At 44.4% G+C, this 26,506-nt stretch overlaps 1 protein-coding gene across 1 annotated transcript in view; it reads right to left on the bottom strand.

The window, feature by feature from the left end:
* ITGA9 (integrin subunit alpha 9) overlaps window positions 1–26,506 on the bottom strand; it is a 355,238-nt gene that overhangs the window by 41,100 nt on the left and 287,632 nt on the right. The window contains exons 22-23 of the mRNA XM_047770180.1: window positions 26,358–26,466; window positions 18,975–19,082 (exon numbers count right to left, since the gene is read on the bottom strand). Of these exons, the coding sequence (XP_047626136.1) occupies window positions 18,975–19,082; window positions 26,358–26,466 (217 nt within the window). The remainder of the gene's footprint in view (window positions 1–18,974; window positions 19,083–26,357; window positions 26,467–26,506) is intronic.

Raw genomic sequence — 26,506 nt, 5'->3', positions numbered from 1 at the left:
TTACTAGTGTGTTTTTAACAGGCTAAAACATGGATGCTCCCTTTCTACCAGCATCAGGCTCATTCCTTAACCATATTCCAGCTGGCTGGGTTCTAGGGATGGGAAGGGTCACCAAAGTGTCCCTGGCCTGTTGCCCCTTGGACACAGTACATGGGAAATAAAAGAGAAATGGGAGATTCAACGAGTAGAGGAATAAACTCAATGACAACAGCACCCTCCATGAGCCATGCTGGGAAACAATGTGGGTCTTGGGTGAAGTTTGGTCTAAAACTATGTTTGTTGAAATGACTTGGATTAAAGGGGGCTAGGGGCCATTTTTAAGTAACACGTGTTTCACGTTAAGTCACGCTTATCTGCTAATCATTGACTTTCTGGTCTCTGTTACATCCTTGGGCCACTTTTCTATATCAGGTTACACTGATCACAGCTGATGGCAACTGGGTAAACATGACCCATGCCCTGACTTACCACCTGCTCCTCTGAATTCACACGCCCCTTGAGCTTGAAAACCTAGAGAATGCTGTGAATGCCTACTTTGCTAATTCAATTATCTATATTGCCTGCTCTTGGAACCACGGTATCAGAATAAGTCTCTTTTCTCCCACGGGAGGCTGAACAATGACCACGAGGGCTTTGCTGATATTAATTTTAGAGCTCTAATGTTTGATATAAAAATAGCCCTGATAAAAGGGTGGAGAAATGATACCACCTGGTTAATTAGACTGATCTCAGATGTTTACTACTAGGAAGATAAATAAGAGCTGCACATTTTCCGTCCAGAGAAATGTAAACTCTGACAGATTTTTAGTCTTAAAGAGCTCTTTGTATTATCTCTTATGTTAAATCACATTACTATGATTTACTATTGTTTCTTGATATTGACCCAAGAGAGATGACAATATTTTAATACTAAATCCTTAAGACAAATACGGATGCGTATCACCATTCATTCCAAGGCTCTATAATAATGCAAACCCAGGATAACCTAGAAGGGGTGGATGCTCAAAGTCTCCACTTATTCCCCTGGATGTCTTCACTTGCCACGACACTATTTAATATAAGGGTAGAAAAACAGTGATCACCAGCTTGAGTAGGTCCTTCTCATGGATATGCCTATGTTACAAATGTATTTGAAAGGCTGAGAGGCCAATTTTTGTGTGCGTGCATCCTTTAAAGGTAGGAGTTCTGAAAGCATTCTTTGGCAGACCTTTTGCAAGAGCTATGGATTGTCTGGCCATATGCAAAGGGTCCCCCTGCTTATCAGTTTGGCAAGTTTTGATTTTCTGATGTTTACCTTTGTGCACAGCAAGAGACTCCGATGTGTTCATACAGAGAGACAAAAAGGAAAACCATTCTGATGACCACCCCAAGACGAGGTGAGTGAATATGAAGTTCTAGTTTGGGACAGGCCCTCCTGGCCTCCATCCTCAAGTGAAGAGCTGTGTTCTCCTTTCAAACTGACATGGGCAAATAAGAGCACAGAAGAGCCAATAAACAACAGCCTCCTGCAGCGTTGGGAATGAAGCAGGAGGAACAAGAAATGTAAGAATGACCTAATGTCTTTTTAGAAAAGGAGAGGCTTTTCCTAAGAAGACTGAAAAGATCCTAACTTCAACTCTGTCTTCTCGCTTCCTAGTTGAAAATTATCTTCTAAGTAAAAGACTTGCTCACTTTGTTGGACAGCAGAAATTATAACAGCATCATAAATCAACTATACTTCAAAAAAATCTTTAAAAAAATGGAAAAAAAAAGAAAAAAGACTTGCCTCCCCAAGCACCTTTCCCTCCCCTTAAGGCCATTACCACCGTGGAAAGCTGTATTTGATCTAAAAGTTCAGGGTGTTACTGAGACCAGAACTGAAACAGAAAATAAAGGGGACAAAGCGTCAAGTCAACATTCCAGAGGAAAGAAACAGCAGGATCTGTTGGACGATTCTGACCTCTGTATGCATCGCCATTATTTCATAAAAGATTATCACTTCTTAGGATAAAAGGCAGTGCTTTTTTTCCCCACCAGCGCTCGAGTTTGGCTGAAACAACGGCGTTCCTCCCCATCCCCCACACCCTTTTCCTCTGGGTGTGACAGGCCAACATGCTGAAAAGTCAAGAGTTCAGGCCACCACCAGGCTGCCCTGGAAAACAATTCATTTACATTCAATCAGAGAAAGACAAGCCCCCCCCCCATGCAGCCCAGGCATGGCCTCTTACTGGAGTTAAAGTGATACAGATGGGATGTAGTTTCAGAGAGGCAGTGACACCAAAGAATTTCCAGATGTGGTTAGACTGTCTTTAGCAAAAAAGGGAGACAGAAGTATGTTATCTGAGCACTTGACGTGCATGCCAAAAATATTTTCCTTCCACAGATAATGAAGCATTTTGGAAGCGGAAGGGTCTGATGATTTGGATAATAAATGAGCCAGTAGCCCCCATGTGGGACATAACACAGTCCCTGGAATTGTACTGGTTTATTTAAGCTCCGGTTCTAGCTCTTAACCCCACCTTATGGTATAGAACCAAGTTCATACCCATCTAGAGGATAAAGCAGCTGGCCTGTGGACTCACTGAGTTATCTCTGCATTTATTAGAAGCATCACTTTACTATTACTCTTTTGCCAAAATAACATTTATTTTCTGGATGCTATGTTTCAGGTATGAGCATCTGTCTAACCTCTTTTTTTTTTTGTCTTTTTGTATTTTTAGGGCCACACCTACGGTATATGGAGGTTCCCAGGCTAGAGGTCCAATGGGAGCTGTAGCGGCCAGCCTATGTCACAGCCACAGCAATGCAGGATCTGAGCTGTGTCTGCGACCTACACCACAGCTCACGGCTGCAACGGATCCTTAACCCACTGAATGAGGCCAGGGACTGAACCTATGTCCTCATGGATGCTAGTCAGGTTCATTAACCTCTGAGCCAAAACGGAAACACCCTGTCTAACCTCTTACACTGCTTTTCTGGGGGTCCATACATCAGAGCAGTGAAAAGAGAAGCCTAGATGGTATTCATTGAGTCTGAAGCTTCAAGACTTCATGGGAGGCCTGAAACATGTTCTTGGTCCTATATTTAGATTCTTCTGGAGAAGTAAGCGGCCTTGCCATCCCGACAATTGGGGACATAATTACTCCTCAGTGTCTAACAATGTTGAGAAGGTTCCTTTTGCTCTGAAGAGACTTGGTGTGTCTAACAGAAAGGAGTTTTCCTGTTTTCATGCTTTCAACCCACTCACAATTAGTCCCTGGTAGGTTCAAAGAGAACCATGTGCCTCTCAGCAATGACCGATGTGGTCTGTTTATCCTCATTGAGATTTCCTGTTGTCGACTTTGGTAACCACCCATCACCCTTGCAATGTCACGGGCTATGTGGCTTTTAAGGAATGGAAAAAAAAAAAAAATGAAGGGAAGTAAATGGCATAATCACCAACTTTCAAGGCCAATTCGTGTCAGACAGAGAATGTGCACCTCGGTATCCACGAAGCCTTAATGCTCCCAGATGTCACGCCAGCCACATGCATGAACCCATGACCCTGATACGACAGTGCCCTCAGTCAGCCAGGAGACACCCTGTTGCGGGATTCATTCGCTCCATCCACATGGGCTGAAGGTCAGCCTCTGCACCACTCCCTGTACGCGCAGCCCAGGCAGCAGGCGTTCCCCACTTCCCAGAGGCTGCAGGAGAGCGTAAGCTGTGCCCAGGAACACACACGCTTCCTCCCTCCAACCCAAACTAACACTGACCCAAGAGCCCAGGAATGTAACTCTCATTCTAGAATTTCACCAGCCATCTCCCCTCTTTTAAGGTTTGACTTCTGTTGAGAAAAAAAAAATTAAATTCAACCTAATCCTGACCATTTCAGGAATCTGACTATTCAGCTCACATTTAGACAGGTGCAGAAAGAAGAAAAAAGAAAAAAAATGGTTTGAGGCCATCGCTGAAATCAACAGACTTGGTGTGTTGTGTGTGTGTGTGTGTGTGTGTGTGTGTGTGTGTGTGTGTATGTGAGAGAGAGAGAAGAGAATACGTTTTCATATCTGACCAAAATGTATGGAGTTTAAATTTGCTCTTAGAAGCCCTCATTTCTGATAAGTGATTCAGCCCCTATCTCACAGTTTTACATTTTTACTTCTTCCTACATTGAGATTATAGCAGTCTTTGTTGTGGGTTTAGGGAAGTTGTCAAAACATCCCTACTTGGGGACTGCAATTCAATCCTGGGAGCATAGGGGTGCTTATTTGATGTGCGGCAGGGTGTGTAGGTGTCTAATGACACACACCCTATCCTAACACACAGAGACGTATTTGTGATGGTGATACAGACTGGGACAAACCAATACTTTCATTTATCTGAGCACATCCTATGATCCAGGCACCAAACACTGGGGATACACAGAAAACAAGGTGGCCATGATCTTGACTATCAAGAGGCTTTTAATCTTGGGGAAGAAGATGGCCAATCAGAAATACTAATTTCAGACAGTGGTGAGTGGTATGAAGAAAACAGCACACAGGGAAATGAAAGTTGATTGGGGGTTTGCAACTTTTCCAGAGGAGGTCAGGGAAGACCTCCCCAGAAAGGTGAACTCTGGGCTCAGATATGCATTGAGAGGGAGCCAGCCCCACAAAGATTTGAGGAAGCATGTTCTCAGGACAGAGAGGTGCAAAGGCTCTAAGGCAGAACTATCTGGGAAGACATCTGGGAGGGCTCGATGGAAGAGAGGATGAGTGACCTGGGTCTTGAGGAATGAGGGGGCTTTCCACAGCCAGAGGGAAGGGAGAAGCATTAGCAAGGTCATGAGGCCCATGGAAGTGCATGGGGGGAGGGCTGTCAGCAGCCTCTGTGGTCCAGAGTGGCTGGAAGACAGGGTCGGGGTGAGGTTAGGGGCAGAGGACTTTGCAGAATATGGCCTGGAAAGGTGAGTGGGAAGTCATGCAGGGTCTTGGTCCTCATAGTTTTGGCCATTAAAATCTCCCTGTTATCTTTTTGCAGAGAACCTCAGGGTGTCTCTGAGGGCTACTCAGGGAAATCATTAGGTGTAAAAGCACATTTTCAAATGGTAAACCAGCTCTTCCCCACCAGCGTCATAACCATCTGTAACAAGAAGAGACTGGATAAAGGGGCATAGTATTTGCGGCTCGGTTTTGAATTTTTATTGATTTGAAGAATACAGAGAGAGCCAAGAGGATGAGTCAAGATGGGAAAAAGAGAACTAACGGAACTGTGACCTTTGGGGGAAGAAAAGTGGGACAAACCCAAAGGCACAGTCCAGCTTCTCCACAGAGGGAGCTCGGCAATGGTTTTCCACTTTAGCCCAGCAAAGGTCGGGAACTTAGAGCACAATGAACTAAAGACAGTCATAAGAAATGGGGTTCAAGGGATATCAGAATGGCTTCACCAGGAGAACTTGCTGGAAACATGGGTCTGTTGTACTGGGGAGCTGTCTCAACTGTATTCTGTCCAAAGGCAGAGGGTTGAATCATTAAACTCCCCCAACACACCCAGGTAGCTGAAAAGCTACCTGCTTCTGCTGGAGAAGGGTTTCTTCTTTTTTTCTCCCCATTTCCTCCCTTAGCCCCTTATCATATAACATAAACAGTATTATTAACAGTTAACTTTACATGACACTATTTAAGTTACAGGAGGTCAGGGAAAAGAATGACTATCACCCAAGGACTTGGCATCCTGGCACGGGTGTCTAAGCCTTAAATTCTTGGTAGCAGGAACTTTCCGACCAAGATGAAGCTGATTTGGTTTAGGGTGAGCCCTCAAGTTTCTACAGAAGAAACTGAGATGAAGGAGGGAAGAAAAAGAAGCATATTCGTTCACCAAGAGGGAAAGGAGTACATATTGGGAAAAAACAAAGGTGGGGGAAATGTCCAATTTTGCTTCAAGTTACCTGCTGGGTTGCTTTCAAGTGGCAAGGCTGGCCTCTGGCAAGCCTGGCTTATATAGAAGTTAAGTCTTGGCCTCTGGCAAGCCTGGCTTATATAGAAGTTAAGTCTTGGCCTCTGGCAAGCCTACTGCAGGGAGATTTCTTGTTGCAATTACCCTGCAAGCCTAACTAAGTCATAAAAGCCAGGATGTTCCTCACTCAAAATGTGCCGTAACAACCAGCCAGCTTCAAAAATTGGTGTTACTGTCAACGCTGTGGCCAGGGAAAGAAGTGATTCACTTTGTGGCAGAGAGCTCCCCCACGGTGAGTGCCAAGGAGGACACACACACAGAGATTCCTGGTATCTCTGCCGCTCAGGGCAGCATGAGGATGGGTTTTTACAGGAGAGAAACCAGGGAGGGCTAAAATCAAGGAAAAAGGATTCTCAGGAAACACAGACGTGGCAAGCCTTATGAGCAAAGATCATCTTACCAACTCCTGATACAGCTTGAATCCCCCCCTCAGCAAGACCTGCCCTGACAGCTCTACAGAAAACCACAACCTTCTCCACTCTTATCCCCTTTGCCTCCTTTGTTTTTCTCTGAAGCATTCCCCATCTTGGAATGTATGTTTCACTTATTTATTACTTGCCTCCACTAGAAGGTAAGCTACTAGAGGGCTGGAAATTATTATTTTTTTGGTCTGTTTTTGTTCCCCACAGTAACCCAGTGCTTGGCATAGGGTGTGTGCAAAATATTTGCTGAATGAATGGAGGAATGGATTAAAAAATCCCCACAATATGGGAGTTCCCATCACGGTGCAGCAGAAATGAATCCGACTAGGAACCATGAGGTTGTGGGTTTGATCCCTGGCCTTGCTCAGTTGGTTAAGGATCCAGTGTTGCCGTGAACTGTGGTGTAGGCTAGCAGCTGTAGCTCCGATTTGATCCCCAGCCTGGGAACCTACATAATGCCTCGGTGTGGACCTAAAAAGCAAGACAACAACAACAACAACAACAACAAAAAACCCCACAATAGCCTTTTGTGGCAAAGATCATCATCACCACTTGATAGACGAGGAAAAGGATGCTCAGAGAGAGTTAAGTAACATGCTTTTAGACCAGAGCTTCTCAAATATTAATGTGCAAAGGAGTCACTGGGGGATCTTGTTAAAACCTAGCTTCTAATTCTGCGAACCTGGGTGGTGCCTTAGTTTCTGCCTTTCTACGTTTCTCACAGATGATGCTACAGCTGCTGGACAGCTATAGGTCCAGACAAAATGATGTAAATGATGTTAGGAGGTCCTTCCATGGCTGTACAGCCCAGTGGTTAAGAGACGACATCAATCTCACCATTTACCAACCTGTGACCTTGTCTGGATGTCCCTTTGTTTGTATCTCTGTTTCCTTACCAAATGATAATGACAATTAAAAGAAGAATTTGTCCAGATAAAGTATTTGGTACAGTGCCTCATCTGTAAAAATTTATTATCGTCATTATGATTATTGTTATTACTAATTTTTTTAGCCTGAATCTAACAGCTCCTTCTCAGAATCCTAACAGAGTATTATTTTTATTTTCTACTTTGCCACTATAGGAAAAGGCTACATTTAAGCTGAGAACAATGACCAACCACATCTAGCATCAAAACATTAGAAATTTCTACTGAATGTAGTATTTGAGGCAGGATCTGAAAAGTGGAAATGTTAGTATTCATATTTTAAATTCTGATAGTTTCTATCAAATTGCCCTTCACATCAATAGTATTTGAGAGTACCAATTTTCCCTCATCTTAATCAACAAAGTATATTAACAATTTTTTTAGATTTTTGCCAGTTTAATGGGGGGGGGAAGCCTCATTTTCATTTGAGTTTGCAGTGCTCTGATGCAAATATTGGTGAGGCTAATGTTTGTCATCAAAAGTTCTTTTGTGAATTTCCTGTTCCTATCCCTTTACCCATTTTGACTTTTTCCTTATTGATTTGTGGAAGTGATTTACATATTATTTGTCCATTAATTATGTTGCCATTATAGTCTCCCAAATATCTTTTAGTTTTGTTTCTGATGTATTTGGATCACACAAGAGTTTTGATATTTTTATAGATTTAAATTTGTCAATCTTTTCTTATGGTTCTACAACTTACGATTTGCTTAGGAAGAAGAGGTATCTCATCCAAAGACTGAAAATATTCAGTACTTTCTACTAATACTTCTTCTTTATATATAACTTTTTAAACCATCTCTTTTTTTTTCAGTGTGGTGCAGGTTTTCTATAATTTCTTCCCAAGTGAATAGACAATTTTCTTCATATAGTTTTTTGTGAGGGAGCCTATACACTTTCATTGTTTGGGGTGATTATTTCATTAGGTTTTTTTGTTTGTTTGTTTTTTGCCACCTCCTCTCCATCCTCCCCTCTGGAACTCAAACTGTGTGTATTTTGGTATCTTTTATGTTGTCCCACAGGTCTCTGAGGCTTTACTTATTTTTCGTTATAGTTGGCTCTCCTTATCTACACATTCTGCATCTGCAGATCCAATGAACTCTAGGTTGAAAATATCTGGGAAAAAAATTCCAGAAAGCTCCAAAAAGCAAAGCTTCAATTTGCTGCATTCTAGCAACTATGTACATAGCATTTGCATTGTATTGGTTATTGTAAGCAACCTAGAGATGATTTAAAGAATATGATAGAGATGTGTGTAGGTTATGTGCAAATACTATGCCACTTTACATAAGGGATTTGAGCATCCATGGAGTTGGGTATCCATGGGGGGCTCCTAGAATCACTTCCCCACAGACACTGAGGGATGACTGTATTCTCTTTTCTTTCAGTTCTTCAGATTGATTAGACTCTACTGATCTATCTTCATGTTTGCTGATTCTTCATCAACTCAACTCTGCTATTGAGCCCTTCAAATAATTTTTTTGGGTCTTTTTTTCTTCTTAGGGCCACACCCACTGCATATGGAGGTTCCCAGGCTAGGGGCCCAATCAGAGCTGTAGCTGCCGGCCTACACCACAGCCACAACAACAGGGTCTCCGAGCTGTGTCTGTGACCTACACCACAGCTCACGGCAACGCCGGATCCTTAACCCACTGAGCGAGGCCAGGGATCAAACCTACGTCCTCATGGATGCTAGTCAGGTTCGTTAACCATTGAGCCAAGATGGGAACTCCAATTTTTCATTTTACATATTTTACTATCAACTCCAGAATTTTTACTTGGTTCTTGTTAAAATTTCTGTCTTTTTATTCATATTCTCTATTTGATGAGTCATTGGTATCATACTTTCTTTTAATTCCTTTTTTTTTTTAGGGCTGTACCCATGGGAAGTTCCCAGGCAGGGGTTGAATCAGAGCTGCAGCTGCTGGCCTACACCACAGCCACTGATCTGAGCCTCGTCAGTGACCTATTTACCACAGCTCACAGCAATGCCAGATCCTTAACTCACTGAACAAGGCCAGGGATGGAACCAACACCCTCATGGATAATGGTTGGGTTTGTTACTGCTGAGCCACAACAGGAACTCCCATACTTTCTTTTAATTCTTTAAACATGTTTCTTTCAGTTCTTACCTTATACACTTCTTTGAAGCCTTTCATATTTGTGGGAATAAAACTGCGAAAAATCATATAATTTAGAAGTCTTTCCCATATGAGTATAGTTCTTTATCATTCCTAGTGTTATTTTGGCATTATCACTTTTTTCATGTCTTGATCAAATTTGCTGTAGGTGCATCTATTTTATTGGATGAAAATCCTCAGCTTTTAGTTTTGTTGATGTAGAATAATTTTGCTGTTTTTTTTTTTCCCCTATTTCATGACTTTTGCTTTATCTTCAATAATAGCTTCATTTCACTTTCTTAGAGTTGAATTTGGTATCCCTTTTCTAGAGCTAATGTCGTCAATTTAGGTCACTTTTTTCTCAGTCTTTCCTGTTTTCCACTATTAAGTAGTGACATTTTCCTCTGTGTGTGTTTTGTCTACATCCATTAGTTTTTTTGTTTGTTTGTCTTTTTGTCCTTTTAGGGCTGCACCGGCAGCATATGGAGGTTCCCAGGCTAGGTAGGGGTCTAATCAGAACTGTTGTTGCCGGCCTATGCCAGAGCCACAGCAATGCCAGATCCAAGCCGTGTCTGCGACCTACACCACAGCTCACAGCAACACCAGATCCCCAACCCACTGAGGGAGGCCAGGGATTAAACCAGCAACCTCATGGTTCCTAGATTCATTTCCGCTGAGCCACGGCAGGAACTCCAACATCCATTAGTTTTCATATGAACAAGCTTTCACTGTCATTCATTTCTAATTTGTTTATCCTTTCCTCTTTGATTGCTTTTTTATCTGTAAAGTTAATTAGAATGGTATTTAAACATTCCCAAGTAGTTCTGTTTTTGGTTGGTTGTTTGGCTAAACTTTTTGTTGTTAACTTCCAAGTTTATTGCATTGTGGTCTGAGAATGTGGCTTGTGTTACTTTGACTTTTGAAATTCTATTGGATTTTGATTTTGTGGTATAATACATGGGTAATTTGTGAAAGTTCACATATGTTCGAAAAAACGTGCATTCTTTATGTACTAGGAACTATTTTAATTGCTTCATATACATTAACTTCTTCCATCCTCACAATGTGAGGCAGACAGCCCATTTCACAGAGGAGGAAAATAAGCTTGGAAAGTTTAGATAAATTCCTCAAGGTTACCAAAAGTTCGTAAGGAGGAGCATACTAATGAAATCCAGACATTCTGACTTATTCTGTCTTGGTCTTTCTCTAAGAGACCATAATTTTAGTTGCATTATTCAAGTACCCATCTGATTTTTGGGCTAAGTGTATTAAAATTTCCTGCAATAACTGTGAATGTGTAAATTTCCCTTTGTTTTTCCATCATGTATTGCTTTGTATGCTTTTTTAAATAGCTGTCTGATTTGTTATATTAAAAAGTTAGTTTATATTACAAATTCTCATTGGACTGCATCTTTAATCATTCTAAAATATATATTTTTTTGCCCTCTTTAACATTTTTTTTTTTGCTTCAATTCTACTTCGTTACTAGTACTGCTATACTTGCTTTCTTTTTGTTAGTATTTGCCTTTTCTTTTTTGGATGCCTTACATTATGGGTCATTTTTAAAAGTGTGTCTCTTATAAGTAACTTATGCTTGGGTTTAAAAAAAACCCAATCTGCAAGTCCCTGTCTTTCACTAGGATATTTAATCCATTCTCCATTACTCTGAATATATATATATACACACACACACACACATACACACACATATATATGGTTTTAATATATATTTATATACAGATACAAAATTTTTTGTCTTTTGCTTTTTTGTCTTTTTTTTTTTTGCCTTTTCTAGGGCTGCTTCCCACAGCATAGGAGGTTCCCAGGCTAGGGGTCGAATCAGAGCTGTAGTCACTGACCTACGCCACAGCCACAGCAACGTGGGATCCGAGCCTCGTCTGCAACCTACACCACAGCTCACGGCAACGCCAGATCCTTAACCCACGGAGCAAGGCCAGGGATCGAACCCGCAACCTCATCGTTCCTAGTCAGATTCGTTAACCACTGCGCCACGACAGGAAGTCCTGTCTTTTCCTTTTTCATGAATTCTCTTTAAGTTCTTATTCTTCAGTGGTTTGGATGTCCTACATTTTTATTTTTCTAAGTTGCCATTAAAATTTTTGCATATTTAACCTTCATTTTATTAAAGCTTTGAGTAACTGGTACACAAACTTCCCCCAAACAAAACAAGAATCTTGGCTTGATTTCACTCCCATCTTTGCAGCCTCCTAACTTTTTCACTGAGATCATTTGAATCTTCATTACAGATTGTTAAAAGATAAGGGAATAATAAATTTAACTGGCTTTTGGGGGGTCCTTTTTATACCATATTCTTGGGAAATCCCTCAAGTTTCCAATCCACTACTAATTCTCTTATATCCATTGTACTACACACTCTCATACCTAAGTTTTTATTTGAATGATACAAGTTTTAAATTTACAAAACTCTAGTTTATTCTACTTCATGGGAACACTGCCTTTTTCCCGGTCTCTGAAGGCATCAATTTTGCCCATTCTATAATCTTCTGTTTGCCTCATTACTGCACTTCTGGTGTCAGTTCTTTTGATAGCAGTTGGTACCTCTGTCTTGGGGTTGATGCTCCTCATTAAATGGGTGATTCCTGGTGGTCTGCTCATCATCTGCCTGTTCTGTTGACTGCGTCTGCCTCTGGTGACTGAGGAGTGGGCAGTGCTCCCAAGGGGGTGTGCAGGCCAGTTCAGGGGAAGCACACACGCTTTGAAGTCAGACAGTCCTGGCTGCAAAGCCAGCTCTATGACTCACCAGCTGTAGATGCTGAGCAAGCCTCTGAGTCTCGGTTCCTTAATTCTGGGATAATGACTTTACCTTTCGGAGTGGCTGTGTGGATTACATTTGACAGCACATGAAAAAGGCTACTAAAGCCTCAGGACCGCAGTAAGTGGTATTCATTTTTTTGGTCAGTTATTCAGGAGAAATGTTTTCAGTCTTTAGTCTTTGATTAAATGTGATCAATTTGATGGTCCCATCACCACTTTCATTAAGAAGCTTCCCCAGATCATCCTGGATGAAAACAACTGAGTACTCTCTTTCTTTTTTTTTTTTTTTTCCCCTCCCCTTTTCGGCCATGTCTGTGGCACGTGGAAGTTCCTGGGCCAAGGATCAAACCCACATCACAGCAGTGACCCAAACGGCTGCAGTGACAACACTGGGTCCTTAGCCCACTGAGCCACAGAGGAACTCCCTTCAGTCCTCTCTTTCTTAGTTTAAACTTCTGTGTGGTCAAAGATTATCTCAGATACATCTTTTCTCCATAGGGATAGGGGCATCATCATCACAAATTAATTCAAGTTCTCATATAAACTGACTTATTTTGGCAGAAATTAGATCATGGGCAGCCCTGTCCGGTGTGCATGTGTGTGTGGGGGGTGTGTGTGTTATAATTTACTAAGACATAAGTCTTGCCACCAAACTGGATATTCTAATGGATATTGGTATTGATATTCACCAATAGCCTAATGGTACCCCATGGCAAAGTTACTGAGGTGTCTCCTTGGAAAATTATCCTTCATTCCCACCTGATTTCACTGCTTAGAAATTAGTTCAGTCCTTTAGAATCACTGCCCAGTAGAAGGGGTAAAATAAGACACAAACATTTTCAGATGGTTTTGGAGGAGGAAGAAAGAACGGCACAGCCTTTACTTCATGTTTCTTGTAGATTAACATTAGTGTTCTTTGAAAAACCCAGGACTTTCCCCTGGAATAAAGTTCTAGCCCTTTGCTCTCTGTAAGCTGTGGCATTTATGACTTCTTTTCTTCCTGCATATTATTAAGAGCCAGATCCCAAAGCTGCCTCCTCCAACGTCAGAAAGTTGCTCATAGGCAGGTTTTCAGCATCAACACCTAAAGCCTAAGTCCTGGGACAACTTCCCATCCTTTCCCTTGACCCTTCGTCCCCTGTGAGTAAACCTAACATTGGAGCAGGATCCCATCCAAGTTCCAATGGTCTTCCCTTCATGAACTATAAAGCTTGACACATGTGCTACCCTGGTCTTCTCCTAGGCCTGTATGCAGGGGCTCTGCTAAAAGGCTCATCTCAGGAGTTCCCATCATGGCTCAGTGGAAATGAAACTGACCAGCATCCATGAGGATGCAGACTGGATCCCTGGCCTCCCTCAGTGGGTTAAGGATCCGCTGTTGCCATGAGCTGTGGTGTACATCACAGACGCGGTTGGATCCTGCATTGCAGTGGCTGTGGCGTAGGCTGGCGGCTGCAGCTCTGATTCAACCCCTTGCCTGGGAACTTCCATATACTGTGGATTGGGCCCTAAAAAGACAAAAGAAAAGAAAGGAAAAGAAAAGAAAAGGAAAGGAAAGGAAAGGAAAGGAAAGGAAAGGAAAGGATAGGAAAGGAAAGGCAAGGCAAGGCTCATCTCTGCAGCAGGCCCACAACAAAGTGAGGTCATTACATTCCCAGACCAGTTCCCACTAAGGTGAGTGAAAGAAGCTATATCCAAAATCCAAACAGGAACTTTCTTTCAAGAGCAAGTGCCCATGGCTCTCCTCACATGGTTGACTGGGCCACAGGAGCCACTGTCCCCCGCAGCAGCCACGTCTTTTTCGGGCAACGTCCTTGAAATGCACCTGGCCTTCCACATCCCTGAGTCAGAGAAATGATGGTGCAGGTTCACAAGCACACACAGACGATGTCCCCCCCAAAGGACAACCGTCACAGGAAATGACTATGGTTTAGGACTTCCTGTCACATGGCCTAGGCAGCTATCTTGGGGATGCTCTGCAGAAGGTGTAGAGAGGTGTGACCTTTGCCCGTGTGGTCTAAGAGGTGGGCAGAGAGAACGGAGAAGCAGGTGCAACTTCCACTGTAGCCCTACACAGCCGACCATGCCCCATCTGGAATGTCCTCGTCACGCTGTCTCCTGGTGAACACCCCCACAACCCCCAAGCTCTGGCTCCAAGAGCCTGCTCTGTGAAGCATCTGCTGCCCCCTCCCCAGGGTGGGCTTTGTACCTCCGGCACCATGCCTGGGTCTGGGCACACCTCCATTACTTTGGATGCAGTGCTGCAATTACACTGCACAGACCTCTCTCCTGTGAGACTGAACTTATTCCAGGGCTGCATGATTTATTCTTTTATCAGAGGCTGGCCCTCATCAGTGCTTTCTCTGCCAGTGTTTGCAGAATAAATCAAGAATGATCTATCACTGTGGTGATTTTATTTTAGAGGGGCCAGAAAAGTCTGTCACTCTTCCGTCTCTCACTCTCTATTATTTTCATGGTTCTCCCCACTCGGCCTCCTGGTCACTAGGGTCAGAGTGGCCTGCCCACCCTTTGGCTGTGGTGTGCAGAGTCAGCGTCTCCACAGGACTCAGCTCAACCCCAGTGGGTGGGAGGCAACAGGAACTGAGAGCCATTCCTCAGACCAGCACCATGGGTGTTTCTAAATTAAATGTGAGCAGGGTGGATGAGGCCCAGGACATTTGCTACAAAGAAAGAAGATCAGGACCACAGCTGGGTGGTGTATGAAGGGGTCCCACTTCACTGGGGTCCCTATACCAATCTCTCCCACATAAGCAAAAGCACTCTCCACTCACAAGAGGCTGGACCTTAAGAAACACTTTGGGAGGATACAAAGGACTCTTTGGTGAAAACTAGAGGCAGGTCTTTCCTGCCCAGGGACCCTAGCTGCAGCCCCAGATACTTCTGAATAAATTCTGAACCCACAGTGAGAAAACTGCATCCCAGAGTCAGGCTGTAGGTGGGGCGATGGCTCAGGCCCATGGGGCCAGCACACCCACCCCCAGCAGTCTCTATGGCATGACTGATGCCAAGGGCACCACAGAAGGGAGAGAAGCCATCTGAGGGTACCATGGGGTGTGGGGAGGGATGGAAGACATGCCCCCACTCAGTGTCTGCTCTTTGCCCCTGGGCTTCAGTTGGCATAACAGGTAGCTGGCCAGGGGCTGCCCAAGGCTGAGTAATGGTGGTGGCTGGGGGCGGGGTATGGTGAGGGGATGCCCCTGGGCCTTAGGGGCACCTCCTGGTGCAATACAGGGAAAGAGTTCTGGTTCCTCCTAAAAGGAGTGAGTCCAACTTGCACCAAGCCACCCAAATCCTCAGAATGAGAGTCCTGCTCTATTCAAAGTCCCAGAAGGCCAGAGTGGAGGACAGCATGACCTGTATAAGCCACACCTGCCCCGGTGGGTATTCTCGGGCTCTGCTGAGCAATGGAGTGGCCAAGGCTGAAAACTTGGCTGAGCTGAAAAAGGCCCTTGCTCTCAGCTCTGTGGGCATTAGGGCAGAGGGTGTACTGTCCGCTGGCCTCTGAAATAGTACTTGGGACTCTTGCCTCATCACTGCATCTATCATGCACTGCCTTTGATGTTTCTAGTCCCATCATCACTCTCTGGTGATACATGTTCATGAGAACACAATACCTCACCACTTGCTTAGTGAGGTTTGCCAGCAAGCTTGATTTTCCACACCACGCAGACACTGAACACGGGCTGGGGTATCTGAACAAAGGCTTGGCCGTCCTTGAGAATTCTGTTACGAACTTCTGAAAAAGCTTGGTACCGTGCTGAAAACCCAAAGCGTTTGCATTGGAGAATGCAGAGAATGGAATGCAGCCAGCTCACAGCACTTGGCCTTTTGTGAGTCCACTCAGCTGGACAACCCGTCGGGCAGTTCGGCAAATCTTCAGCAAAACTACTTCTCGTGCCTTCCTGCCAAGCCAGTCATTTATAAACACATTCCAAAGTCCTTTCGAGAGGCTCTTCCTTAGTCTGATGATTAGTAAAGAGAAAAAGGGGCCTACTTGGTGCTGAGACGCTTTCAGAATCTGAGTGACTTACATTTCCTGTTTTGGTCAACAAATAATTTTGTTCATGGGGGAACATTTTTCTCTACAACACTTTAGATGTTTATGTGAATGGCTCATAGCACAAGCTTTATGAGGAGAGAGTCCCCAGACGTGGGGGAAAAGCGGGGTGGCTGGTGAGATGAACAGCATTTAAGGGGGCAGATGGGAGCACATGGGAGGCGGGAACCTTACACTAAGTTCAAACTGCAGTAGGCGGTTGGCACAGAGCACCGAGCAGAGGTCTTCTCTGCTGTTTCAGCGGAGCTCCCAGGCATGGGCACCTTGCAGGGCAGGGATGGAACCATGACAGATGTGGATGGGTGAGCAGGCAAGCTAGGAGGGCACCTGTTCCATGTTCAACGCTTCATGGGGTCCAGGGTTTCAGCCCATGCTAGAAACCATCATCGCCATCACACAATGCTTTATGAGCCTCCCGTGGGCTGTGTCCTCTTCAGCTGTGGGGCTCAGATGTGTCACATGCTGTGGGCCTTGCTGCCCTGACTTTCAAGCTATCCGTGTAAAGAATGTCCCTTTGTCTGGCTAGCTGTCCCTCCTAGGCCCAAAAAAGAGCAATGGCTCCATGATCCCCTGGACGTGGACCACATGCCCTCCCCTTGGGTAGTGACTCACCCAAGCTCCACATGTCCCCTCCCCAGGAGGGCTCATGCCCCCACCCAGCCACTCCAGACCCCCAGGCATGCTGAGGCAATTTCCATCAGCATGAAAATTTCTCTGACTTCATGTAGAAAGAGTACATAACTCAGTTTTATACTGTGGATTTTTTCTTTCAGCCTAATATCAAATACTGATTGATCATGTATTATATGCCAAGCATTGCTCTAGGCCCTGGATATACAGCAGTGAGCAGTTAGAAATCCCTGTCCTCACATTGCAGGGGGCCAGGAAGAGGTGGATAAACCAGTCAAAGAGGAAAAGATATGGTATGCCACCTGGTGAAGCAGATGATGGTGAAACAGGAGCAAGAAAGGGGGCGAGAGGCGCTGGGACAGAGGCTGGTCAGGGAGGGCCTCCCTGAGGAAGTGATATTTGAGAAGCACCTGAAGGAGCTGAGGGTGGAGGTCATGTGGCTCTCTGGGGACAGGGATGCTGGGGAGAGGGAAGATCCTGTGCAAAATTCAGGAGATGGGAGAGTGTTGGCTATGCTCTAGGACCAGCAAAGAGGCAGGATGAGTGGAAGAGAGAGAGTGGTGAAGAGGAGGGGAAGGCAAGGTCAGAGAGGAGTAGGAGACAGGGTATGAGGCTGGCTAAGGGGCTGGAAGAATTTGGGGGAGGGTGGGGAGCCATTGGAGGGTTTTGAGCAGGAGAGACATGACCCGATTTACATATAGAAGGCTGGCTCTGCGGCTGAGGCAAGAGCAGACCACAAGAGGGTCAGGGCATAGACCCAAGGGAGGGGCCACTGCCATAAACCAGATGCCAGGAAACAGTCCCTTGGACCAGGGTGCTGACAGTAGAGGGGTCCAAAGCAGTAACATTCTGATTTTTGGGGAAGGGTTGATTAATAAGGTTTGATAATTAATCAAGTGTGAAGGGTGGAAAGGGGCATCAAGGATGACCTAAGCCATTAAGAGGATTGAGTAGTCATTTGCTGAGATGTAGAAGGTTGTGGGGGATGCAGATTTGGAGGGGTTCCCACTGAGAGTTCAGGTTTGCATCAGACTGAGATTTCCTGCTAGGTATCCAGGTAGAGATGGCCTGAAGGGAGTTGGCTATTAAAGTCTAGGCTTTATGGGAGAGGTCTGGGCTGGAGAGAAACATCTGGTGTCATCAACATGGCTTTATATGAATATAAAGCCATGAATATGAGAGAGATCTCTGAGACTGGGTGTGAAAAAAAAAAAAAAGAGGAGTTCCCACTGTGGCGCAGTGGAAACAAATCTGAGTAGGAACCATGAGGTTCTGGGTTCAATTCCTAGCCTTGCTCAGTAGGTTAAGGATCCGGCATTGCTGTGAGCTGTGGTGTAGGTTGCAGATGCAGCTTGGATCCTGTGGTATAGGCCGGCAGCTATAGCTCCAGTTTGACCCCTAGCCTGGGAACTTCCATGTGCTTCAGGTGTGGCCCTAAAAAGCAAAAAAAAAAAAAAAAAAAAGGGCCTGGGCCCTGCAGAAGTTGGGGAGATATGGATAAAGCCAGAGAGAAAGGAAAAACCAAGGGAATGCAAAGTCCCAGAAGCAAGGAGGTAGGCAGGAATGACCATATGCTAATTGAGACAAAACCACATACAGTTGATGTAGGAGCAAGTAGAATTGCATATTCTGCATAAACTTGAGTTTCAACCTACACTTACATCCTATGAACCAATCCTTCTCCCTCAGGCATCAGTGGCCCTTTGAGAATCTTTATGAGTGGTATGGATCTTCCCCTTAGAAAAACACACTCAGACATGCACAAGATGCAGGCAGTCACTAGTGGTTCCCAGAGCCAGTAAAGTCCATTTCAGAAGTGAGGTTCATAATCCACCCCTGCCCATCCCCAAAGAGGTCCTCTCATGGCATTAACCAAACTGTCTCAATGTTGAAATTCAAGTGTTGTAGGTCTCCTGGCTTCTCCAGGTATGTTTCCAAAGTTTAGAACAGATGGGTTAACCTTTCTGGGCTCTTGAGTGGAATAAAAAATGTGAATGGCTGGCTCCAGGTCTGAAAGCAAGGGTGAAAACAAATGAGAACTCACCACCATCTCCTGGACATGAAATATCTCTGCTCCTCCGGGTGACAGGCGATTGGGGAAAGAGATGCTGACAGATGACCCAGGAAGGGTGCTTGGCCCAGTGTTATAGACCTGTGGGTGTGAGACACACAGCAAGTTTTAACTGAATCAGAGATCTTCATTTCATATCCTGTTACATACACTCTAAAATCCTTTAAAGGGATACATAGACACTCAAGGGTTTGGGATCTGGAAAGTTATAACTTGAAGTGAAATAGCTGATGATGGGAGAAATCCTAATATGCACTTAGAAACCCCCAAACTTTCAAATTACCATGTTCCCCCCTTTAATATTTTCTGGTCTTCTGGCTAAAAATTATGTTTCTTTTTACACACCTGGAAACTTATTCATAGGCTACTATACTGGGTGGGAATTGAGAAATAACCTAAATTAGTAGTTCTTGAACTTTGGCATGTATCAGAATAACCAGATGGGCTTGTTAAAATGCAGAAGGGGCCAAAAACCTCCAGAGTTTCTGAAGTGGTAGCTCTGGGTGGGGCTGAGTGGAGGCTGGAGGATTAGCATTTCTAATAAATTCCCAGGAGATGCTGATGTTGCTGGCCCAGGAAACAGACTTTGAGAACCATAGATTTGGTTCAACCCCTCTCCTTTTACAGTTTGAGATAACTGAGACCCTCAAAGACAAAGCGAGTTGTCCCCAAACCAAATGATCTAACTTACAGAAAGGGTTATTTTTAACTACACCATCTAGCCGATTTGGCTTCTCCGTAACTTATAGCTAATCACTTGCTAAGACTGTGTGATGACATCTGTGCACCTTTTTTCCATCCCAGCATCTGGTCCTATAAAACTTTACCCCTATTACCTCCCCCCAGAGGCCTCCCTATTTTCTGTCTCCAACAGCCCATCATCTCCTGAGAAGGAAGAGAAAAGATGGCGGCCACAAAAAAGACCCATAAGGGAAAGGAGATGGAGCAAAGGCTGAATATGACCCTCAAGGAAGAAATGGAAGACAAAAGAGAGTTAAACAGAGGGTAGATGTGTATACAGAAAGTAGATGAGGGGTTGCCTAGGGCTAGCGGGTAAGGGGAGTAGGGAGTGTGGGAGGCAGAAGAATGGCTTCCCAAAGATGTCCACGTCCTAATCTGGTAAACTGTGAATACGTTATGTTATGTGGCAAGGGGGATTTCAGGTTGCCAATCAGCTGACTTTTTTTTTTCTTTCTTTCTTTCTTTTTTCTTTTTAGGGTCACACCTGTGGCATATGGCGGTTCCCAGATTAGGGGTCGAATTGAAGCTGTAGCTGCTGGCCTGCACCACAGCCACAGCAATGCAGCATCCAAGCTGCGTCGACCTACACCACAGCTCACAGAAATGCCAGATATTTAACCCACTGAGCAAGGCCAGGGATCGAACCTGCGTCCTTATGGATGCTAGTCATATTTGCTAATCACTGAGCCACAAGGGGAACTCCTCAGTTGACTTTAAAATAGAGACATTAAGGAGTTTCCATTGTGACTCATCAGAAATGAGCCTGAGGATGCAGGTTCAATCCCTGGCCTTGCTCAATGGGTTAAGGATCCAGTGTTAAATAAAATAAAATAAAATAAAATAAATTTAGGGAAAGTGCCAGTTAAGTGGTGTTTGTAGTCCTAATAAAGGTTGGAGAAGATAGTTCTGTTTCCTAATGAACCACCCATGTGATCATTCTTTGCAAGAGCATATTTTTAGGGAGTATTCTCTCTCTCTCTTTTTTTTTTTTTTTTGTCTTTTTAGGGCCACACCTGCGGCATATGGAAGTTGCCTGGCTAGGGTTCGAATCAGAGGTGCAGCTGCTGCCTATGCCACAGCCACAGCTATAGCCATGCGGGATCTGAGCCCTGTCTGTGACCTATACCATAGCTCATGGCAACACTGGATTCTTAACCCAGTGAGCGAGGCCAGGGATCGAACCCACATCTTCATGGATACCAGCCAGGTTTGTTTCCACTGAGCCACAATGGGAACTCTATCCCTAAATTTAGAAATAGTCATTTAAGAAAAATAAAATAAAAAGAACTGAAACTAAAAACCTAAAAAGAAATTAAGTGAAATAAAGGGAGATAAAACATTGTGCTCCAAGTTAACCCATGAAAAAACAAATAACTCACATTTCCAATCTTTCAGAAAGTAATGTTAAGACCCCATTCATTACCCTGTACTAAACAGATTATACTGGCCTCTGGCTGCATGGAGTGCTGAGTACTTGGGATATGGGCTTGGGCCATAGATTGAAACAGTCATATTTGGATATATTAGAGTAAATTAAATACATTACTGAAAAAAAAATTATCTTGGAGTACTCAGGCAGATGCAATGTGATGACAAGGGTCCTTATACAGGAAAGAGGGAGACAGAGTCAGAATGAGGAAAATGTCATGTGAGAAAGATCTAATCGGCCACTGTAGGCTTTGAAGACAAACGGGGTTGTGAGCAAAGAATGCAGCAGCCTCCAGAAGCTGTGAAAGGTAAGATTCTTCCCTAGAGCCTCTAGAAAGCAAAGCAGCCCTGCTGATGCTTTGGTTTTAGCCCAGTAAGACCCCTTCCAACATCTCTTCTCCAGAACTACAAGATACACAATTTGTATTGTTTTAAGGCACTAACTTTGCAGTGGTTTGTTACAGCAGCTGTGGGAGAATAACATAGGGACTGAGTGCTAATGGGTACGGAGTTTCTTTCCGGGTGATGAAAATGTTCTAAAATTAGATTATGGGGATAGTTGCACAATTCTGCATAATCACAGATTTGTTGAACAAGTCTTGGCATTGTAGACTTGAGTTATTTATTTGCTTTTCTGGCCACCTCTGCAGAATGTGGAAATTCCTGGGGCCAGGGATTGAACCCATACCATGGCAGGGACAGTACCAGATCCTTAACCTGTTGAGCCACCAGGGAACTCCCTGCGTCGTACACTTTAAACAGATGAACCTGGAGGTATATTAACAGTATCTCAATAAAGATGTCTTTTTTTTTTTTTTTTTTAAAGATGGGAAGGAGCAAGCAAGAGGAAGAAATGATATATTTTGTGGTGCCCTGGGGGCTAGAGAGAGAATTCAGGTATTCAAGGAATCTTTGAAGCCAAGGTCAGAAGAGCAGAGCCAGGAGGTGGGCTGGACATGCTACTGGTCTTCACACTTGACAGAACATGAACAGATTTAGCTCCAGTCATCTTGTCCTAGAAAATTGTGTCTTTTTTTTTTTTTTTGCAATAGTGGGTTCTGCTTCAGAGAACAGACACAAAAAAATGATGGAGTGGATGAGGAGTTGTAGCCAACTCTTAATTCCGAAAGAACACTATTCACCCAAAACAACAACCCGAAGGCACCAGAAAAGGAAGGACTATCCGACCACAATTGAAATAGCTAATTTGAAGTGAAGCTTGAGAGCACAGAAGTGAAAAGAAACCTATTGCCCTGTCTGGGAAATCCCAATGAAAGCACAGTTCAGGCGGGAAGAAAAGAAGATGATTTCATTTTGCATTATTTCACCCATCAGAGGCAGACGAGTGGGAGAGCTTGTATTACCTTATTTATTTCTAACAAATGTCTTAACGTTTGACTCTCTGCAAATGTTTTCATGTAACATCTGCATTATTTTTCATCACTATTTTTCAGGCGAGGGAAGCAACTGTCTTGATAAAAAAAAATACTCTGAATGGTCAACAAATTATTACGTCTCTATTTAGTAAACTTTAATGAAACAGAAACCAGGTCCAAGACTAGTATCTCTGCCATTTCCCCATTAGCACTTGCTGTGGAGTTGTTAATAGTAGATTTGAAAAGATACAGAAAAAAAACCTCTTTAGATGGAAAGTCTGCTTTTCTGCAGGAGGGATGTTGGCAGAATAAGGAAATACAGAAGAATTTTTTTTTTGCTTTTTTTTTATGTTTTTGTTTTTTGCTTTTTAGGGCTGCACCTGAGGCATATGGAAGTTCCCAGGCTCAAGGTCGAATTGGAGCTAACAGCTGCCAGCCTACCCCACAGCCACAGCAATGCCAGATCCAAGCTGTGTCTACAACCTACACTACAGCTCACGGCCAACGCCAGATCCTTAACCCACTGAGCAAGGCCAGGGATCGAACCTGCATCCTCTTAGATAACAGTAGGGCTCGTAACCTGCTGAGCCATAATGGGAACTCTTATAGAAGAAATTTATCCATACTTCTGAACCCATTCTCCCTCACTCCATCTTTGGTGTGGGATTGCTATCACCATCAACCTGGTCCGTGACTTCCCTGTAGGATGGGGAGAATGACAATCATGCCGAACATGAGTCATCAGAGAATTCTCAAGGAAACTGTCAGCTCTGCTAACACAAGAGGATTTCCTTCTAATCAGTGACACACACTATCCGTCTTTCAGACCCAGCCAACTTTCTTAATCCTGAATGGAATGCTATCTACTTCCTTAGGCAACTGGTAATTAAGAGGTGTATCTGAGGGTCATGCCAATCACTTACTCCCGGGGTCCCGATTCCCTAGCCTGGATCCTATGACAGGTCAGATGTGAAGAAAGCTCTCTTCCTGAATACGAAACTTGAAGCTCCCTGTAAAAATGCCGTCAGAGGTGATGTGACCACAGGCCCTCAGGTTTCTTGCTTTCTTTTTAAAAGAGGGTGAAAAGACCATGTTGTGTATCTTTGGTATAACAGTTATTCTTTTTTTGCCATCCCCTTTCCACACCTACACCCTCTTCATTACATGATGTGTGCCATTTGAACCCTTCTGAATAATTTTCTTGACTGTATCTTTTATCGTAAGATACCTCAAACACTTTAAGAGTAGGTAAGTAATTAAAATTAAAGTGATTTGCTTATTTTCATTTATTCATTTTGGCCATGCCTGCAGCATGCAGAAATTCCTGGGCCAGGGCTTGAACCTGCACCACAGCAATGGTAACATCAGATCCTTAACCCACTGAGCCACCAGGGAACTCCAAAATGTGAGAAAAAGAATGTATATATGTGTATTACTGGGTCACTATGCTGTACAGCAGAAATTGACAGAGCATTGTAAATCAATCATAATAAAAATTATTTTTAAAAAACCTTCAAATTAAAAAAAAAGTGATTTAAGCAAAAAGAAATACTCCATCTGGCTTTTATCGGTTTTTTAGTCTATAACAAAAAGCAATGGAGAAAAAGAAACAAATTCTGAGAAGCAATTCAGAAACACAGAGATCTATTCTCAGCAATTACTCCAAGGTCTCAAAGTCAAGGCTAACCCCAACTTTCCCTTTTCCTCTGTAAATCAAGCACAGGGTATGACAGCTGGGGCTTAGCTGGCCAGGCGGTGCCCCCTCTCTGGGCTGGGGATGTGTGCTATCCATCATGCCTCTGGAGGTCTCTTGCCCGGGAGAACGCTTCGGAGAAAGGAAGACCATTGTTTGTGAGAGACCACAAATATTTTACTGCCTCCTTCTCTGGACCCTCACCCTGTCATTATTTGTCATCCCCTTGGTCCACCTAGGAATGGTCACAGGGAAAAAAATAATTACTTGGCCATAGCAGTAGATGCCAGACCTGGAAGCCAGCAAAGCAGAGGCAGGAGAGGGCTCTGGGAGCTAGAGCTGGAGAGACTCATGTGGGATAGAGATGATGGGGCACTGTCTCAATCACTTCAGCCCAGGCTCCTGGCAGGTGCTGGACCACACAGGGTTGTTTAGGCTATGCCTGCCCGGGCCTGGCCCCAGCTCCACTGTGCCCAGCTCTGCGCCCTGCAGCATGTCCTCTCCCTCTTGGGCTTAACAGTTCCTGCATTTGTCAATTGCTCTGAAGGCCTAGATGCTGCTGAGTCCCTCCAGGTTATGTTGTTATGTTCAAAGACACTGCTGTTGAACAGTGCAGGCCTGGGGGTTTGCAGTTAGAGCAGAGCTCAGCAAACTATAGCCTGTAGGCTGAGATCTGGTGCGCCACCTGTTTCTTTCCAGGCTGTGAGCTAAGACGGTTTTATATTTTTATTTTTTATTTGTATTTATTTATTTTTTTATCTTTTTGTCTCTTTAGGGCTGCACCCATGGCATATGGAGGTTCCCATGCTAGGGGTTGAATCCGAGCTATAGCCACTAGACTATGCCAGAGCCACAGCAACGCACAATCTGAGCTGTGTCTATGACTTACACCACAGCTCATGGCAACGCTGGATCCTTAACCCACCAAGTGAGTCCAGGGATCAAACCTACATCCTCATGGATGCTAATTGGGCTCATTAACCACTGAGCCACGAAGGGAACTCCAAGGTTTTACATTTTTAAATATTTGGGGAAAAAAGTCAAAAGAAGATGAACATTCCATGCTATGTGAAAATGATATGAAATTCTAAAGTCAGTGCCCACAGCTCAGTTTCCTTCGTGCATGGCTAATGGCTGCTTCTGCACTACAGAAGCAAGTTTTTTTTTTTTTTTTTTGCTTTTTAGGGCTGCACCCATGGCATATGAAAGTTCCCAGGCTAGGGATCAAATCGGAGCTGCAGCTGCCAGCCTACGCCACAGCCACAGCCACATGGGACCAAGCCGCGTCTGTGGCCTACATCACAGCTCACGGCAATGCTGGATCCTTAACCCACTGAGCAAAACCAGGGATGGAACCCTCATCTTCATGGATACCAGTCAGATTCATTTCCACTGAGCCACAATGGGAACTCCCAGAAGCAGGTTTAAATAGTTGCTTGCAAAGCTGAAATACTTTACCCTGCAGGCCTCTGCAGAAGTTGGCCCACCCCTGGTTTAGACGAGGACATGTCTTTCACAGTGTCCACAGTCCACACCAGGTGGACCTCCTGGACATGATGCTCACGTGATGGGGAGAACTAGCCCTGCTCTGCAGTGCACTTCCCCCAGGGGGAGTTTCCACCACTCACACTGCTTTGCTCTTGCGAACCTCCACTTCAGAGAGGCTGTCCCTTTGTGGGAGGAGGGGGCTCCTCACTGAGGCAGCATGCAGAAACCCAGGAGGAAGGGGACATGGCAAATTCTAGAGGTTGCCCTGCCCACAGTGTGAAGAACTGATAGAGAACTGAAAGGGGCGCTTTGGGGCCATTTGGGTGGGGATGTTGGCCTGGGCCTCAGCATCTAGGGGCATGCATGGGAAAGACCAGTGTTCCTCATGCAGGTCCCCCTCTAAATGCTGAAAAGCAGAGGGGTCTACGCAGCAGGGTACCAGACGGCAAAGGGATTAATTCTGTGTGTGGTTATGGAACACACACGCATACACACACCGCCCCAGCCAATCAGCTTGGAAGAGTTTGTTTTAGAATACGCCTGGCTCTTTCACTGCCTTCCAGTAGCAGGCACATCCCGTGGGGCGTTCCACTGGTCCCCAGTGACAGAGAGGGCCTCCAGGGTAGGTACCTGAAGGGTGACGTTGAGGGGCTGGAAATGACACTCCAGGTCATCCAGCTGAATGAAGTTGGATGCTTCCACAGACTCGCCATACACAAAGGAGGTTGGAGACGTGATTCTGAAAGAGAAAAGCATGAATTTGTCATCACAGCCCAGGG

Source organism: Phacochoerus africanus, chromosome 1 (assembly GCF_016906955.1).
Source record: "Phacochoerus africanus isolate WHEZ1 chromosome 1, ROS_Pafr_v1, whole genome shotgun sequence".
NCBI lineage: Eukaryota > Metazoa > Chordata > Mammalia > Artiodactyla > Suidae > Phacochoerus > Phacochoerus africanus.
The sequence above is the reverse complement of the archived record's forward strand: the minus strand, read 5'-3'. Positions and strand labels throughout refer to the sequence as shown.